This window comes from Dipodomys merriami, unplaced genomic scaffold (assembly GCF_024711535.1).
Source record: "Dipodomys merriami isolate MVZ:Mamm:240054 unplaced genomic scaffold, mDipMer1.0.p SCAF_71, whole genome shotgun sequence".
Taxonomy (NCBI): Eukaryota; Metazoa; Chordata; class Mammalia; order Rodentia; family Heteromyidae; genus Dipodomys; species Dipodomys merriami.
The window spans coordinates 499,228-517,791 of record NW_027206302.1 but is presented as its reverse complement, the minus strand read 5'-3'; the positions used below and the strand labels follow the sequence as shown (position 1 = coordinate 517,791).

Genomic DNA, 18,564 nt, shown 5'->3' with positions numbered 1-18,564 from the left:
ACCTTATTGTATCTAAAACACCATGTCATGCCGTTATTTCCTTTCTGCATCATTTATATTATTTCATTTATATTATTTCTGCCTCCCTCTGGAACCTGTAACTCCTTTACAGCACCGAGTGCATTTGAAAATGCCGTGGCACATCAAGTCGGTGCCCCCAAATACCTTCCAAACGTACTTGGGTTAATGTGTATGTATATCGGTGCTGGTCCTGGGGCTTGAACTCAGGGCCTGGGCACTCACTGTTCCTTCACTGGTTTTACTCAACGTGAGTCCTCTACCACTTGAGCCACAGTTCCACTTTCAGCTTTTTGTTGGGAGATGAGAGTCCCACGGACTTTTCTGCCTGGGCTGGCTTCGAACCACGCTTCTCAGATCCCAGCCTCCTGGGTGGCTCGTAGGACGGGCGTGAGCGGCCGGCGCCCGGCCTGGACTAAGATCCTGCTAACTGCAGCCCCGCCGCCGCGCAGGCTCACAGGCAGCGCAAACACAAAACAAGCCGCTTCGAGTGCTTTGGTTCAGGGGCTCCATACAGTCGGAGATGGGGAGAATAAACGGGCGGCGCCGAGGAGGAAGCCTCGGCTACCCGGTTTGGGGGTCGGGAGCCAGGGTTTTCTAAGGGAGCGCTCGGTTTTCTCCGGCAGCCCTAGCACGGGAAATCGGGTTTCCCATTCCATTCCAAACGGAAGGCGCATGCGCGTTAGCAAGCCGGTCACTTTTCGAAACTCGTCTCCCTGGTAACCCCGCCCCGCCCGAGAGCGCACGCAAGAAAGGGAGGCGGGACCTGCCGTGGGGACCTCACTCCGGAAGCCGCACCCTCCGCGACGTCCCGCCCTCCAGGACGCAAAGCCGGACTTATTTAACTGTCCGAAGCTAAAGCGCGCTCTCGGGCGCCAATGAGAATGAAAGGAGAAGCGCCGCTCTGGAGAAACACTCTGTATGTCCCACCATGATTGGCTAGACTCTCCTTCCCCCCCTCTATTTTTTTTCTATTGGCTGCGACTTCTTTCTCCGCCCATCCAATTGGTATTTTTGTCTAGATACTTCTGATTGGCTCACACTGGGCGGCAGAAGAGGGCGGGGCCGTGGATTGTGTAGCTGCAATTGGCGCGTTTGAGCACCTGGGGGCTCCTTTTTGAGGAAGGGCGGGGGAGTAGGTCCCATATTCTCTCTGAGCGGCCTCCCGACCCGCCCGCTTTCCCCTCGACGGGAGAGCACGAATGGTTAAAGAGAAAGGAAAAAAGAGGGCGTGAGGCTCGAGCGCGCCAGCCAGGCCTCCGGCGCGTCGCGCGCGCCGCCTGCGAGGACCCGCGCGAGCTGCCCGTGACTGTGCCTGTGCTGTTTGAAAGTGCAGAACCCGTTAGGATCTTGGGAGGAACTACCGTTCCAGCGGGTTCCGGAGCCCGTGCGGCCGGCTGCAAGGCGCGTTCGCGCGGCGGCTCTTGCCTCTCGACCCTCTTCACTGTGGAGACGGGAACCGGCGTTTTCGAAGGACGCCCCCTTCTCTCGCGGCGCTGGCGCGGGCGGAGGCTAACACACGGGGGTCCTGAGGCTGAGGAAAACGCGCCAAGTTCCCCTCGGTGGAGGAGCGGGGAGACCCTAGCGGCTCCGGCGCCCCGTGAGCGCGACCGCGGCGTGTGGCGCTCCTGGCCTTCCCGGGCGGGCGGGCGCCGCCGCGGGGATGTAGTGGGCGCCGGCCCCGGCAGGACCGAGCGGCGGCGGCCCGGTTCCCGCTCCGCGAGCGAACGGATGGTCACTCCCCCGCGGGCTGGACGAGCCCTGCAGCTTTTCCTGGCGTCGGGGCCCGACGGCTCGGGCCGGGACTCACCTGTCGCTGCCACACGCTTCCCCGGCTGCCCTCGCCGGCGTCGCCGCCGCGGACCTCGCTTGAGGGCCATGGCCGGGTAAGGAGGGCCTGGGGAGGAGGGGCCCGTGCCCGGCCGTCGTGCCCAGCGCTTGGTGGGACGCGGCCCCCCGAGTGCGGCTGCCTGGGGGGCCCCCGGGCCGTTTGGGTCGGGCGTCGGGGCCGGCGCTGGGCTGCCTGGCGGGCGCTCTGCGGCCCGGGGTGCGGGGGGGGACCCGCCCTGGGGACTGGGAGGCAGGTGCGGGCTGGGCGTGAATAGACGCGGTGACGGGCCGGGGTGCCCGGGTCGCCCCCGGGGCGGCTCCCGCCGTGCGCCGTGCCTGCCGCCTGCAGTCCCCCGCCATCCCGGGCAGCGGTGCCGGCTCGGGGAGGAGGAGGAGGAGGAGGAGGAGGAGGAGGAGGAGGAGGAGGAGGAGGAGGAGGAGGAGGAGGAGGAGGAGTGTTTGCGCTCGCCGGGCGCCGTCGCTCATTGCGAAATTTTACCGCGCATTTTCTCCCCCTTCAGTTGCCCTAGAAGTAGGCTGCACGCCACGTGTCTCAGCCCCCCGGCGAAGATGTGGTCCTGAGTTGTCTTGCTTTTTTTCTCTTCTTTTCTTGAAGAAACAGGGAATGAGTCCTGCTATCTTTAAAGGAAATAACTGAAAGCTAATGGGGACTGAGAGTTGACGCTGTCATTTGGTCAAGAACTTAAATGCGGGGGTCACTACTGTGTCTGGTGCGAAGCTTGATTGATAAGTTAGAGGAGGAATATTGTGGCCCTACCAATCCCCCGCTTATAGATGTGTACTCTTGGTAAAGTTAAATGTTGGCTCTTGTGCTCGTGTGCGTGTGTCGGTTCCTCGACTTGGTCTCAGGGCTTGAGTGCTGTTCCTGAGCTTTTGACCCGCCCCCGCCCCCCCTTCAAGTCTAGCGCTCTTTCACTTAAGTTAGAGCTCCACTTCCAGCTTTTTGGTGGTTAATTGGAGATAGTTTCGTGAACTGGCTGGCTTTGAACCACAATCCTCATATCTCTTGAATTGTAAGCTGAAGTAAAAGCTAGGCTTACAAGTGTGGGACATCAGCTTCTGGCTTTTGATGGCTACTTTTGAGGAGGTCAGAAAGGTTTGATTTTTAGACAGCTTGCGATGTAGCTGCTTGATTATTTGTTCCTTCCGGTTAATCTGTCACTTAGAAAATTTAGTCTTATTATTAGATTTTGTCACTCAAGAGAAACCTTTTCCAACAGTCATTAATGCTGAGTGATCTCTTGACAACTTAGCACAGGCCAGTTTATTATTTATTATAACACAGTGTTTCGTCAGACATTAGGAGGCCAGGAGAGTAAATTGAGTAGGAGACAGGAAGGGAATAGTTGTCAGCTTAACACTTCTTCCTCAGTTGCAGATCAAAAATGACTTCACTGCCAAGTTCACTGTATTCCTACATCATACTTAAATGAAATGGAATTTGAGCGAATTTTGGATAGTTCATTTTATTACTCTACCTACATCTGAAATTTACTCAGATTCGTGGAATATTCCTGTCAGATAATTTTTCATGAAAAATAGGACTGATAGGTAAACAACTGCCACAGATATTACCATGTTTTCATCTCAGACTTTTACCTTCAAGCATGGTAAAGGCTGAAAAAGGCAAACCATATCATGTTGACCTATTCAAATGCAGTTTAAAAAAATACATCGTTTTTTAAAAAGTAGTTCATCAGAGTTTGATACACAGTGCAGCAAAAAAGGTTTTACACTCTCCTAGCTTTGCATGTGTTTTTAAGTATAACAATTGCAGATCTATGCCTGTGTTTGTATGTGAATTATACTTCTAGCTTTATAGAGACTGTATATGTCCAGATTCATTAGAAAGGACTTTGGAAGGAGTACTCCTTAATGTCCAGCCTAGTTTGCTTTTCTATTCATTCTTATGGTTCCTACAATCTCTTTTAGAATTATTCAATACTTTTTGAATGGACTAATATGTTATAATGACGACTTGGGTTTTTAGTCTTTTTAATACTACTAACTTTATAGGTCTGCTAAGTGTGGTATTTTGTAATGTGGCCCTTAAATTTACAACAGTGTAATAAAAGCTTAGTGTCATTTTTTAAAGTTAATGACAATGCATCTTAAATTTTTAAAAATTAGCTGGGTGCTGGTGGCTCACGCCTGTAATCCTAGCTACTTAGGAGGCAGAATTCTGAGGATCTTGGTTCAAAGCCAGCCCAGGGAGGAAAGTCCTTGAGACTCCTATATCCAATAAAAACCACTAGAAAACCGGAAGTGGCGCTGTGGCTCAAGAGGTAGAGAGCTTGCCTTGAGCTGAAGAGCACAGGGACAGCGCCTAATCCCAGAGTTCAAGCCCCATGACCGACAAAAAAAAAAAAAAAAAGCCAGATAGCTATTAGTACTTTACAAATTTTAAGTTAGAGTTTATACCATTTCCTTGGTTAATTTATTTTTACAATTGATGATTTTGTTGCCTACACTTGATAATTGAGGATTAATAAAACCTTTTCTTTGCGATTAACAGATATAATTGGTGATTACAGCTGCCCTCTATAAGTTAATTCTTGTCAACTCCTTGGGATTTGAAAAGAAAATGCCTGGTGTCATACCTAATGAAAGCAGTGGGCTTTCAAGAGGTAGTCCATCCAAGAAAAACAGACTTTCTCTGAAGTTTTTTCAGAAAAAGGAAACTAAGAGAGCCTTAGATTTCACAGATTCTCAAGAAAATGAAGAAAAAGCTTCTGAATATAGAGGATCTGAAATGTATGTATCTTATTTTTTAGTTTATCTGTGGTTTTTAAACTATGCATCGATGAATAAATATTGAAGTTGGGTTGGGTTTTGTTATCTCCAGACTGACTTGATAATCCAGAGTTAGAAAAGAAGAAAACAAGTATTGTCATACTTTCTGCATGACAAATCCAGCAGTATAAAGGTTCCCCACAGAAATCATATTGATATGTTAGTTGATTTAACATTAATGTGGACCATAGGCCTTTAGATTAGCTGAGAGGAATGGTTATTCATCTTTCAAAGTTTGTTTTACATTTGATTATTTCTAGTGCAGCATGTTGTGTAATGGTAAAGAAATAATAGTTGATTTTTCTTTTTTGTTCAGAAGACTTGACATGTCGTTACCTGATCTGCTCAAACTTTGTAGTTATAATTACTCAAACCTGCTGAAAATTTAAAGTGAACTTAAATTCTTTTTTTTTTGGGTGGTTATGGGGCTTGAACTCTGGGCCTGAGCGCTGTCTCTCAGCTCTTCAGCTCAGGGCCAGTGCTCTACCACTTGAGCACCAGCCCCACTTCTGGCTTTGAACTGTGATCCTCAAATAACAGCCTCATGAGTAGCTAGGATTATAGACCACTGGCACCAGGCAGTACCTGACTTGGACAGTTTATTTTTGAGGGATAGCTGTATATTCATAGACTTTTTTCTTTGCTTTTTTTGGGGGGGTCCGGTTGTGGGGCCTGTACTCTGGGCCTGGGCGCTGTCCCTCAGCTCTTCAGCTCAAGGCTAGTGTTCTACCACTTGAGCCACAGCACCACTTCCAGCTTTTTTCTTTTTGCTTATGTGGTGCTGAGGAATCGAACCCAGGGCCTCAGGCATGCAAGGCAAGCGCTCTACCACTGAGCCACCTTCCCAGCTCATAGACTTTTTTCTTAATCTTTGTAAACAATCTGATTTAGTCCAGCTTGTCATTATTATAAACAGGTTAATTGCCGGTTTTTAAAGTCAGAACTGGACTACTTGATTAAAATATTGCAGTAGAAGCTAAGAAATTACAGTACTAGTTTATCTTTTTTTTTTTTTTTTTTTAAATCTAACGTGGGATTAACATTCTGTTAACAGAATTGCTTTGGCAATACTGGGATTTGAATTTAGGGTCCTAACTTAGGTTCTCTGCTGCTGAGCCACCTACTGTCCTGTTTTGCACTGATTGTTTGTGAGATAGGGTCTCAGTCTTGCAAACATGTATTTGGAACCTCAATCCTCTTCTTTTTTCATTTGCAATAGTTGGAATCACAGCCACTATACCCAATTTCTGTTGAGATGGAGACTATGGATCTTTTTATCCTGGGCTGGTCTGGATTCATAGTCTTCCTGATAATCTGTCTCCTACATAGCTAGGATGAGGGGCTTGTATCACTTCATCCAGCCATTGGTTGAAAAGTATCTCAGAGTGTGTCCCCTGGTTGGCCTCAAACTGCAAAGCTGAGTTCAGCTTCCTAAGTAGCTAGGATTATAGGTGTGAGCTACTGGAGCCTGGCTTAACAGAATTATTTTGAGGCTTGCCGGGTACAATAATGCTTAAAATCTCTATCCTGGGTATATACCAATTTTGAGCCTATAAAGAGATCTTTTAAAATGTCATCTAAGTGAAATTGTTACTTTTTTGCATCATAACCAGCACTTTTAGGAAAAGATTAAATCTAGGGAAGTAATATTTCCACTTTTATTTAAGATGCTACTTCATCATGCCCATTTCTCCTTTATATTTACCAGTGATCAAGTTGTTCCTGCAGCACAGTCCTCACCTATAAACTGTGAGAAGAGAGAAAACTTGTTACCATTTGTGGGACTGAATAATCTTGGAAATACTTGTTATCTTAATAGTATACTTCAGGTAAATTGACAATTTTGAATTCTGCTATGTAGTGAAATGTTAGGAGGCAAAGAATTATATGTTTAATGTTGCTGAAGAGTTTAGGCTATTGGATGACTTTAATTGTCCATACTATCTTTGCATTTGATTGTAAATAACCCAGGTTAAAATAATGATTTTAAGCTGGGCACTAGTGGCTCACACCTGTAATCCTTGCTACTCAGGAAGCTAAGATCTGAGGATTGCTGTTTGAAGCCTGCTCTGGCATAAAAGGTCCTGTGAGACTTTATTTCCAATTAACCACTCAAAAACCAGAAATAGAGCTGTGGCTCAAACTAGTAGATCACTAGCCTTGAGAGAAAGAGCTCAGGGATGGCATTCAGGCCTTGAGTTCAAGTCCCACAACTGACAAAAAGATAATTCTTTTTGCATGCTACTCAAGTTCATTGGAATATGAGAAAACGATACATTAAATAAAGGGGAGGTAACAAAATTGAGACCTTGCAAACCTTTAACTTCTGATTCCTGGTATATTTACCCCTGAAACTAATGGTGTTAGGTTTTATGTCCTTGGAACCTTAAATCTTAGCAGTATTGGCCTGGGCACAGTATTTGTGAGGGAAATGTCTACTACTGAAGAAGTAGACACAAGTTTTTACAGGAAGCTTAATCTCAGAGTCTAGGTAATATACATCAAAATTGCTCTACAGAAAACATGATAGTATTTTAATGATTTCTGTTGTAGTATGGTTAAATAAACAATCTCACTTTTTATAGGTATTATATTTTTGTCCTGGTTTTAAATCTGGAGTAAAGCACTTATTTAATATTATTTCAAGGAAGAAAGAAGCTCTAAAGGATGAATCCAATCAGAAAGATAAGGTAAAAAAAAGAATTTAAAATATCAAATCAGTTGAAATTCACTTGCTTGTATGTAAAAATACGTAGTAGATACTCAAAAAAATTTAAGGGGAAGGTGACAGATCATTCCTATTAATGAGGTAGAATTTCTCAGAATTGTAAGGAAGGCAGGTTTTAACGCCTGTAAGGCAACTTACTTACATTATCAGTAACCTTGAATATAGCATTTTTTCTGTTTCATGTGTTGTCAAATTTATTTGTATACCACAATCATAATTTGTCATATTCATGTACCAGTTATTTTCCATTTTGTTTTCAAATTGATACCTTTTTTGGTGCTAGAGTTCAAATCTAACGCCTTTTATAAATAAGCACATATTCTACCACTGAGCTATACTCTTAAAAACCTCTGTCTCGGGGCTGGGAAGGTGGCTCAGTGGTAGAGCGCTTGCCTTGCAAGCCAGAGGCCCTGGGTTCGATTCCTCAGCACCACATAAGCAAAAAGATAAAAGCCGGAAGTGGCGCTGTGGCTCAAGTGGTAGAGTGCTAGCCTTGAGCTGAAGAGCTGAGGGACAGCGCCCAGGCCCAGAGTTCAGGCCCCATGACTGGACCCAGAAAAAAAAAAAAAAAGAAACCTCTGTCTCCCATAATTAGGAAAGTGTTACTAGCCACATAGGAAATAATGAGAAAAAAATCTTGTTTATTCCTGTATCTTATAAAATTGTGGGATAATGAAATTAGATTGAGAAAAGGTAGGTTGTTTAGTGAGACGAATCAAGGGTGAAGATACTTAATTTGTTCACAAATTAATATGCTTTTTTTCTGTTGACAGGAAAATTGCAAAGAAGATCCTTTGGCGAGTTACGAACTTATATGTAGTTTACAGTCTTTAATCATTTCTGTTGAACAGCTTCAAGCTAGTTTTCTCTTAAATCCAGACAAATATACTGATGAACTTGCTACTCAGCCAAGGCGACTGCTTAACACACTCAGGTATATCATATAATGTAATTTTATCATTCTTTTTCTTTTCGGGTCATAGGGCCAACTTGAACTCAGAGCCTGAATGCTGCCCCTGAGCTCTTTTTTCAAGGTTAGCACATTACCACTTTGAGCCACCGTACCATGTCTGGTTTTCTGATGATTAATTAGAGATAAGAGTCTCATAGACTTTTCCTGCTCAGGTTGGCTTCAAATCACGATCCTCAGATCTTAGCCTCCTGAGTAGCTAGGATTACGGGTGTGAGCCACTGGTGCCCAGCTAATTTTTATCATTCTTATGTAGTGTTTTTTTGTTTTTTTTTTTGTTTTGTTTTTTGGGTCCGGTCCTGGGGCCTGAACTCTGGGCTTGGGTGCTGTCCCTCAGCTCTTCAGCTCAAGGCTAGTGCTCTACCACTTCAGCCACAGCACCACTTCCGGCTTTTTTTTCTTTTTGCTTATGTGGTGCTGAGGAATCGAACCCAGGGCCTCAGGCATACAAGGCTAGCTCTACCACTGAGCCACCTTCCCAGCCCGTAGTTATTTTTTTGGTTGTTGTTGGTTGTGGGGCTTCAATGTCAAATGTCCCTGAGCTCTTCTGCTCAAGGGTACCGCTCTACTACTTTGAGCCATAGCACCACTTCCAGTTTTTGAGTGGTTAATTGGAAGTCAGAGTCTCACAGGCTGCCATTGAACTGTGATCCTTAGATCTCAGCCTCTTGAATAGCTAGGATTACATGTGTGAGCCATCAGTGCCCAGCTCTTATGTAATTATTCTTTGTGTTTAGAGGAGATTGGTAATATGAATTAGGAATAAAGGGCAAAGAACATTAAAACGCCTCCTGGTCCATTGTCTTTGATTTCCCAGAATCTCTGCAAACTGGATTTTTTTGGGTATATTTGGTATTCATTAGGTTTGGACTTGCAAGAGGCTGCTTATAGTCTATTCATATTTACTACCAATATGAATATTCATAAATATTTCTGTAGAAGAATTAATATACTTAATTAAAGGTACAGCTACCTCATATCATGTTGTCTGTCTGTGAAAGTATAAGTCAATCTCACTTATGACCAAATCTTGGTTTTGTGTTGTGTGGAGCTCAGTATTCTCCATTAAAAAAAACAACAAAACAACAATACCCTATAGTGTTTTTTTTTTAAGTAGTACTGGGGTTTGAGTTCAAAGTCTTACACTTGCTAGGCACATGCTCTACTACTTGAGCCACACCTCCAGCTCTTTTGCCTTTGAAATAATTTTCTTTGAATGGGTCTTGGTTTTTACTTGAAGCTTGCTATAGAACACAATTTCTCCATCTGGGCTTACACACATATCACCAACTCTTAAAAAAACTTTTTTTTTTTTTTGTTGGTCATGGAGCTTGAACTGGACCTAGGTGCTGTCCCTCAGCTCTTCAGCTCAAGGCTAGCGCTCTACCACTTGAGCCACAGCGACACTTCAGGTTTTCTGAGTCTCATGGACTTTCCTGCCTGGGCTGGCTTTGAACTGTGATCCTCAGATCTCAGCCTCCTAAGTAGCTAGGATTTACAGGCGTGAGCCACCGCCACCACCCAGTGTTAAAAAAACTTCCTTTGGCAGTACTAGGATCCATCCTAAGCCCTGTCCCATTCTACCAAGTAAGTGTTCTATCACATGTCCAACATCATATTGTCTTGTTTATAGAAATCTGAGGATTGTGGTTCAAAGCCAGTCCAGGCAGGAAAGTCCAAGAGACTCTTTATCTCTGGAAGTGGTGCTGTGGCTCAAGTGTTAGAGCACCAGCCATGAACACAAAGCGGCTCAGGGACAATGTCCAGGCCCTGAATTCAAGCCCCACAACTGGAAAAAAAAATCTGAAAAAATTCTGAATTCTCAAATACATGTGATCTTAAGGATTTCAGATTAGAAACTGTAAGTTCTAAATGCTTTATTGTATGTGTTGAAAAGGAACCTATTTGTTAACTAGATTAGATTGTTTTGGAATATTGTTTTAATAAATGAAACTTACTCTATACATAATTAGCATCATTTAAAAAATTAAACTATGTCTCTTATTTTTAAAAAAAAATCATGAGCTGGGAAGGTGGCTCAGTGGTAGAGCGCTTGCCTTGCATGCCTGAGACCCTGGGTTTGATTCCTCAGCACCACATAAGCAAAAAGAAAAAAGCTGGAAGTGGTGTTGTGGCTCAAGTGGTAGAGTGCTAGCCTTGAGCTGAAGAGCTGAGGGACAGCGCCCAAGCCCAGAGTTCAGGCCTTACAAACAGACCCCCCCCAAGAAAAAAAATCATAATCATCCAGTTTGAAATAGACTTAAGTACAGTATATAGCTTTCCTTTGTGAAGTGACAGCATGGTGGCCAAGAGCTAGTTTCAGATTCTAGATTTGCATCTTCTTTTGGTACCAGGATTTGAACTTGGGACATTGCACTTGTTCACAGGTGCTCTACCAGTTAAGTCAGACCTAAATCCAGGCTTTGCATCTTAAATAGCTCTGTTACCACAGGCAAGTTTAACTTCTTGGTACCTTAGTTTCAGTTTCTGTTAATAATGAGAATAATGGTTCCTGCCTCTTGGTTATTGTGAGGATTATGTATACATATAATACAAAAGGCATTTTGCATAAAATGTGGCATGTCCGCATTAGTTATTCTTACATTTAGAAAAGGATCAAAGTCTTATGATGTTTGTATCTAAGAGGTAAGAATAATGGATCTTTATTTTTATTTTTTAATTTTAATTTTTTGCCAGTCCTGGAGTTTGAACTCAGGGCCTGGGCACTGTCTCTGAGCTTCTTTTGGCTCAAGGTTAGCACTTAAACCACTTGAGCCACAATACCATTTCTGGATTTTTCTGTTTATGTGGTACTGAGGAATCAAACCCAGGGCTTCATGCATGCTAGGCAAGCAGTCTACCACTAAGCCACATTCCCAGCCCCCAAAAGTGGGTTTTTAAGCTAAAGTAATTTTTAGGGAGATTTTTCTTTCATGTTTTATTTATAGGGAACTCAACCCTATGTATGAAGGATATCTACAGCATGATGCTCAGGAAGTGTTACAGTGTATTTTGGGAAACATTCAAGAAACATGCCAATTTCTAAAAAAAGAAGAAGTAAACAATGTGTCAGAGTCTACTAAGGTAGAAGAAAATTCTCATCAGAAAGAGGAAATGTGTGGAACTAACAACATAGAGACTGACAGCATGAGGAATTCTGAGGACTATAATGAAAAAATCCCAAAAGGAAATGGGAAAAGAAAAAGTGATAGTGAATTTGGTAACATGAAGAAAAAAGTTAAAATATCCAAGGAATGCCAGTCATTGGAAGAGAACCAGAGACAAACTAGATCAAAGAGAAAAGCTACTGGTGATACATTAGAGATTCCTCCTAAAATAATGCCCAAGTGCGTTTCTGAAAATGAGAGTACAAGACCCTCACAAAAGAAATCAAGAGTTAAAATAAATTGGTTAAAGTCTGAAACTAAGCAACCCAGCATTCTTTCTAAATTCTGTAGTCTGGGAAAAATAACAAACCAAGGACCAAAAGTACAATCTAAAGAAAATGAGTATGATCTTGAAGAGGACTTGGGAAAGTATGAAAGTGATAACACAACTCATGGTTATGGACCTGAACCTTCTGGAAATGTTACATCTGTAAATGTCAATGAAGTTAAGCCCATAAACAAAGGTCAGTATAATAATTGTTAAGACTGACAGTATTAACACTTGCAAAATAGAATTTTTCTCTTAGATATGTATGCAATATAATCTTTGCAACTCGTTTTATTTAGAGAAGAATCTAACACCAAATCGGAACAGTAGCATTTTAAGTATTGTGTGCATGCGTACATGTGTGTCCTATGGTAGTGTCTATAAACCATCAGTTATTTTAATGAAGACTTTTTTAATCTGCAGCAGTAGACATAGGCTCATCAGGGAAACTGGATTTAGTGAAGTTTTTAAACTTATGTCTTGATTTGTCTATTTCTACGTATCTCTGAGAAAATTATAGAATTGATGTTAATATTTTTGTAGGACGTGCCATCTTTGGACACTGGTGGCTCACACCTGTCTGGTTACTGAGGAGGCTGAGATCTGAGATTGTGGTTCGAAGCCAGCCCAGACAGCCCTGTGAGACTCTTACCTCTAATTAACCACTCAAAAACCAGAACTGGAGGCTGGGAAGGTGGCTTAGTGGTAGAATGCTTCAAGAGGCCCTGGGTTCAATTCCTCAGCACCACATAAGCAGAAAAAGCTGGAAGTAGTGCTGTGGCTCAAGTGGTAGAGCGCTAGCCTTGAGCTGAAGAGCTGAGGGACAGCACCCAGGCCCAGAGTTCATGCCCCATGACTGACCAAAGTTGTGAAGATAACTCACTTGTGTGTGAGAGAGAAAGAGACAGAGAGAGGAGAGAGACTGATGTTTGACCTGAGTACTTCAAGTGGCTCTATCACTTGAGCCCATCCCATGACTTTTTTTTGTACTGGTCCAGAGCACTATCCCTGAGCTTTAGTGCTTAATGCTAGCACTCTATCACTTGAGCCACACTCACTTCTTTTTGGTGACTCTTGCCTACTCTGGCTTTGAACTGTGATCCTCGTATCTCAGCCTCCTGAAAGTGGCCCCAGCAACTTTTAAATATATTACTAATTCACAACTGTCTTTACAAAGACTACGTTTTATCAATAAGGAAGGTACCTCTTAATGCCAGTAAGCTAAAAAAAAAAATGAGCCTTTTATTCAGGATACACTTTATTTTAATTGAAAGTTGGTTATTTGTGATAATGCTGGAAAATAATCTGTATATTGACTTAGATTTTCCTGTTTTCAGGTACAGAACAAATTGGCTTTGAGCTTGTGGAGAAATTATTTCAAGGTCAGTTGGTATTAAGGACTCGCTGTTTGGAATGTGAAAGCTTAACAGAAAGAAGAGAAGATTTCCAGGACATCAGTGTGCCAGTACAAGAAGATGAACTTTCCAAAGTAGAGGAGAGTTCTGAAAGTAAGCAAAATGGAGTCTTGTGTGGAATAAGGAAGGTTTCTTCAGCAATTCACAGTATCACCATGTCTGATCTAATAAAGAGCCTTCCTGCTTATTTAACATCACTTGTTAGTAACATTTGGAAACTTGTTACTATCTCTATATAGTATGTTAGAATTGAAAAAATGGTTTAGTGAGTTAATCTCTCAGAGCTACTGAGGTTATATTTAACACAATTATTGAGCCATTAACTCAAAACTAAAATTTTTACTTGTTAGATGTTGAAAATTGACTATTAAAATGGCCCATCTTAAACTGAAGTAGACTAGGCTAATTTTGGTTTTGCTTTTCCTGTCATGTAATTATTTTGGATTTGATTTTAAGTATTTTAAAGATCTATAATGCTGCTGGGCTGGGGATGTGGTTCAAGCAGATGCAGAGCCTTGAATTCACATCCCAGTATCAAGAATGAATGAATGGTATGTGCTGCTAAAGAACTTGTATAGGTAAAAGAAATCTCTTAAATGACTTGTAAATGAGTTAGCCAACTGAAATTGAATGCTAATCTTGTATATGGAACTTGAGGTTTAATTTTTGATGAGACTTGTTGTTTGTGAGTGAAAGGATTCTTTTTTATAGTTTCTCCAGAGCCAAAAACAGAAATGAAGACCTTGAGATGGGCAATTTCACAATTTGCTTCAGTGGAGAGGATTGTAGGAGAAGATAAATATTTCTGTGAAAATTGCCATCATTATACTGAAGCAGAGCGAAGTCTTCTGTTTGATAAAATGCCTGAAGTTATAACTATTCATCTGAAGTGCTTTGCTGCTAGTGGCTTAGAGTGAGTATTGTAAATTAAAGCTATGTGAATAAAATTATATGCTATAGAAGTTTATTCAAAATATTGAAAAACTATGAATATTAGTACTGACTGAAATGAAGCAAATAATCTCCTAAGAAAGTCTTATTCTCCTGTTGAGGTTCTTACAAAATACATCTACTTGATTCTTTTGGTATGAATACATTATTAAATATGGTTTCTTAAGAGGTGTAGGTTTATCTGTTTTGGATAGTCTTGACCTTTTCTGTTTTTGTTTTTTTTTTTCTTTTTTCTTTTTTGGAGTCCGGTCGTGGGGCCTGAACTCGGGGCCTGGGCGCTGTCCCTCAGCTCTTCAGCTCAAGGCTAGCGCTCTACCACTTGAGCCACAGCGCCACTTCCGGCTTTTTTCTTTTTGCTTATGTGGTGCTGAGGAATCAAACCCAGGGCCTCAGGCATGCAAGGCAAGCGCTCTACCACTGAACCACCTTCCCAGCCCCAGTCTTGACCTTTTCTGATACAGAGTCCTTATAGATTTCATTGCTTTCCACATTAATGACTTAAAATTACAATGAGAGCTTCCCAGTAGCTCTCAGACATGTCATGGTGCCAGAAATATGATTTACAGTTCTTTGTGAGTACTGTAAATATAAAATGAAAAGGATTTTGCTCTCAAAAGTTGAGTCTTTTGTTGTGCGTGTATGGGCTTAAATTCAGGGGCCTAGGTACTGTCTCGAGTTTTTTGCTCAAGGCCAGTGCTCTACTGCTTGAGTCACAGCTCTAATTTGGCTTCTTGGTACTTAACTTGAGGTAGGAATCTGATGGACTTTTCTGCCCAGGCTGGCTTCCAGCTGTAATCCTCCAATCTCATTTTCCTATGAGTAGTTAGGTTTAGATGTGGGAACCACCAGCACCTGGCTCCAAAAGTTGAATCTTTTCTTGTTTTGTTCTGCTGAGCCTGGTCAAGTCTAGTGCTCTACTACTTGAGCCACAGCACTACTTGGGCTTCTTCTGAGTAGTTGAGAGAATAAAGAGTCTTACAGACTTTCCTACCTGGGTTGACTTTGAATCTCCACCCTTAGATTTTCAACCTTCTGAGTAGCTAGGATTACAGGTGTGAGCCACTGGTGCCTTAGCAAAAGTTGAGTCTTTTAATAATGCCACCATCAACAGTTGCTGGGTACAGTGCCTTAACCTGTAATCTTTGCTACTTTGGGAAGATGGCAATTTGAAGCTAGCCTGAGCAAAAACAGCTCTTCATCTGAACAAACAAGCTAGGTATGGGGAGGAGTCTGCACCTGTAATTCAAGCTACATGGGAGGCTTTGGTATGAGGAAAAATAGAATTTAATCCAGAGAAACGCCTGAACATTAGCAGTTTTTTTTTTTTTTTTGGGGGGGGGGTCCGGTTGTAAGGCCTGAATTCTGGGCCTGGGCACTGTCCCTCAGCTCTTCAGCTCAAGGCTAGCGCTCTACCACTTGAGCCACAGCGCCACTTCCAGCTTTTTTCTTTTTGCTTATGTGGTGCTGAGGAATCAAACCCAGGGCATCATGCATGCAAGGCAAGCGCTCTACCACTGAGCCACCTTCCCAGCCCTAGCAGTTATTTTTAACATAGCATGGTTTTTACTTCAAATGAGCACTAAATATAGGACTTGGTTTCACACTGGGTACTAAGTTTTGAATTCTTTTTCTTCCAAAGGTTTGACTGTTATGGTGGTGGACTTTCCAAGATCAACACTCCTTTATTGACACCTCTGAAATTGTCACTGGAAGAATGGAGCACAAAGCCAACTAATGACAGCTATGGATTATTTGCGGTGGTGATGCATAGTGGCATTACAATTAGTAGTGGGCATTACACTGCTTCTGTTAAAGTCACTGACCTTAACAGTCTAGAACTAGATAAGGGGAATTTTGTGGTTGACCAGATGTGTGAAATAGGTAAGCCAGAACCACTGAATGAGGAGGAAGCAAGGGGTATGGCTGAAAATTATGATGATGAAGTGTCGATTAGAGTCGGTGGAAATACACAGCCAAGTAAAGTTTTAAACAAAAAAAATGTGGAAGCTGTTGGACTTCTTGGAGGACAAAAGAGCAAAACAGATTATGAGCTATACAACAAAGCATCTAATCCTGATAAGGTTGCTGGTGCAGCATTTGCTGAAAATAAAAATTCTGAGACTAACAGTACTAATACTAATGGGACCCATGAATCTGATAGAAACAAGGAATCCAATGACCAAACAGATGTTAATATTAGTGGATTTGAGAACAAAATTTCGTATATAGTGCAAAGCTTGAAGGAGTATGAGGGGAAGTGGTTGCTTTTTGATGATTCTGAAGTGAAAGTTACAGAAGAGAAGGACTTCCTGAATTCTCTTTCCCCATCTACATCTCCTACATCTACTCCTTACTTGCTATTTTATAAGAAATTATAGAGTGTATTTTCCTTGTGTATAAAACAGACCTGGACAAACATTGGTAAAGTTGATTACATTAAAGTCTTTAGCTATCTTTTGAAGCTATTGAATATTGTTGGTCTCTCTAGGTTTTTATATAGTGAAATTTGAAATACTGAAAACCATGTTAATTTTTAGAATTCATTTTCCTTAGTAGAGACTAGTGATGCATTAGCTTCAGGGAACAGACTTGTATAGATTCTTAATTATCCAAAATGGAAGCATTTGAACACTTTGGGATTTACACCGTTCTTTTGTGTTTGCTTTTTAAAAGTGCTGTATTTGTATTCTCCATATTTTGGAGCAGTTACCTACATGATGTTTATAGGTCTGTGGTTTTTCACTCAAACAGAATCTCATTCAGTACATTTAGTTTTATAAGTCATGAAGCCAGATCTTTGATGGGCTGTATCAGAGGCACAAAGTCTAGAACATGTATATTCACCATAATGTACATTTTGTGCCTTGAATCATTTTGGAAAGTGTCTTGGAAAACCTGGACAGTCCCTCTATCTTCATAAGAATTTATATATGTATTTATGAAGATGATTCTGTACTCTAATAAACTTTTTTGGGCATGGACTAATTTGTATCTCTTCATACTCATAACTCTGCACGATCTGTATATAGTACATCAAACTTAGAGGTGTGACCTTAAATTTAACTTTTTTTTAAAAACTGGGAGGTCAATAAAATTTAAACTGCAAACAACTATGTGTACAATGCTTGATTTTATAAAGTCCTCAAGGAATAAAATCCATGTGAATATACAGGAAGAGTTAGACATACAGTAATTGCATTTAGTAATACTTGATTATTTCTGAGTGTCCATCCCAAGCTGACATAATAGAAAGAATTTATAATTTCATATTCCAATTATTCTTTTTTTTTTTTTTTTTTTTTTTTTTTTGTCGGTCGTGGGGCTTGAACTCTGGGCCTGAGCGCTGTCCCTCAGCTCTTCAGCTCAAGGCGAGCGCTCTACCACTTGAGCTACAGCGCCACTTCCGGTTTTCTGGTGGTTTATTGGAGATAGGAGTCTCACGGTCTCTCCTGCCCGGGCTGGCTTTGAACTGCGATCCTCAGATCTCAGCCTCCTGAGTAGCTAGGATTACAGGCGTGAGCCACCAGCGCCCGGCTGCTCCAATTATTCTTTAAAGTAGACATAATGGAACTGAAAGCTGGAGATGCTACGGCATAAAGACTTGAGTTTTAATATTAAGATGGTAAGTAGCCAGCTGTCTTACTGATTGAACATTCTTGGCATTATAGGTTTTCTTTAAAATTTGATTTTAAGGAATTCATTTCAATTAAAAGAATACCTGATTAAATAGGTTTTTTTCCACAGTGGTATAATGGAAATAAAGTAATAGTTTATCTCCTCACCTACATTCAGAATTGCTAATGAAAATTTTGTTTCACTGTGTTCGTGATTTTGATAGGATAGGTTGAGGATAAAGCCTGGTCTCAATAAAAGCTTGTATTAAGAACTAGTTTAGGGCTGGGAAGTTGGCTCAGTGGTAGAATGCTTGCCTTGCGTGTATGAGGCCCTGGGTTCGATTCCTCAGTACCACTAAGCAGAAAAAGCTGTAAGTGGCTGTGGTTCAAGTGGTACAGTGCTAGCCTTGAGCCGAAGAGCTTAGGAATAAGGGCCACGACAAACAAAAAAAAAACAAAAAATAGAAGGTGGGTGTAGGTGGGTTATACTGTAATTCTTAGCTACTCAGAAGCTGAGATCTAAGGATTGTGGCTTAAAGCCAGCCTGGGAAGAAAAAACCTGCCTCCAAAAACCACCAAAAAGATGGAAGTGGAATTGTGGCTCAAGTGGTAGAATACTAGCCTTGATCACAAAAGCTCAAGACAGTACTCAGGCCCTCAGTTGAAGGCCTATGACCAATGCACAAAGAAACCTATAAAACTAAGAAGGAAATAGTATACGTCATATCAAAATATATAGACTGAAAAAGTGAAACATCTCATTTACCAGAAAATATTGGGTACTGCATG

The 18,564-nt window shown here is 41.9% G+C and overlaps 2 protein-coding genes across 13 annotated transcripts in view; one reads left to right on the top strand and one right to left on the bottom strand.

The window, feature by feature from the left end:
• The first annotated feature begins 835 nt into the window (after window positions 1–835).
• On the top strand, window positions 836–17,272 carry Usp1 (ubiquitin specific peptidase 1). Of its 2 annotated transcripts, none has more exons than XM_070008958.1 (9): window positions 836–937; window positions 4,385–4,623; window positions 6,371–6,491; window positions 7,248–7,352; window positions 8,164–8,324; window positions 11,309–11,991; window positions 13,133–13,303; window positions 13,922–14,123; window positions 15,801–17,272. In XM_070008958.1, exons 2-9 carry the CDS (start codon window positions 4,454–4,456, stop codon window positions 16,537–16,539), a joined length of 2,352 nt encoding a protein of 783 aa, XP_069865059.1. In that variant the 5' UTR covers window positions 836–937; window positions 4,385–4,453; the 3' UTR covers window positions 16,540–17,272. The 2 variants fall into 2 exon arrangements, with proteins under 2 accessions (XP_069865059.1, XP_069865058.1); XM_070008957.1 differs by lacking the exon at window positions 836–937 and adding an exon at window positions 1,816–1,904.
• Dock7 (dedicator of cytokinesis 7) overlaps window positions 6,322–18,564 on the bottom strand; it is a 205,216-nt gene continuing 192,973 nt past the window's right edge. For all 11 annotated transcript variants that reach the window (XR_011368959.1, XR_011368960.1, XR_011368961.1 and 8 more), the window contains one exon: window positions 6,322–6,409. The gene's annotated coding sequence lies outside the window, so the exon portion shown is untranslated. The remainder of the gene's footprint in view (window positions 6,410–18,564) is intronic.

Bases quoted from the DNA above. Each gene is read 5' to 3' on its own strand.
- Usp1 (XM_070008958.1), top strand. From the start codon at position 4,454: ATGCCTGGTGTCATACCTAATGAAAGCAGTGGGCTTTCAAGAGGTAGT. The intron at 6,492-7,247 runs GTAAATTGACAA...CACTTTTTATAG, and splicing joins ATCTTAATAGTATACTTCAG to GTATTATATTTTTGTCCTGG. The intron at 8,325-11,308 runs GTATATCATATA...TTTTATTTATAG, and splicing joins CGACTGCTTAACACACTCAG to GGAACTCAACCCTATGTATG.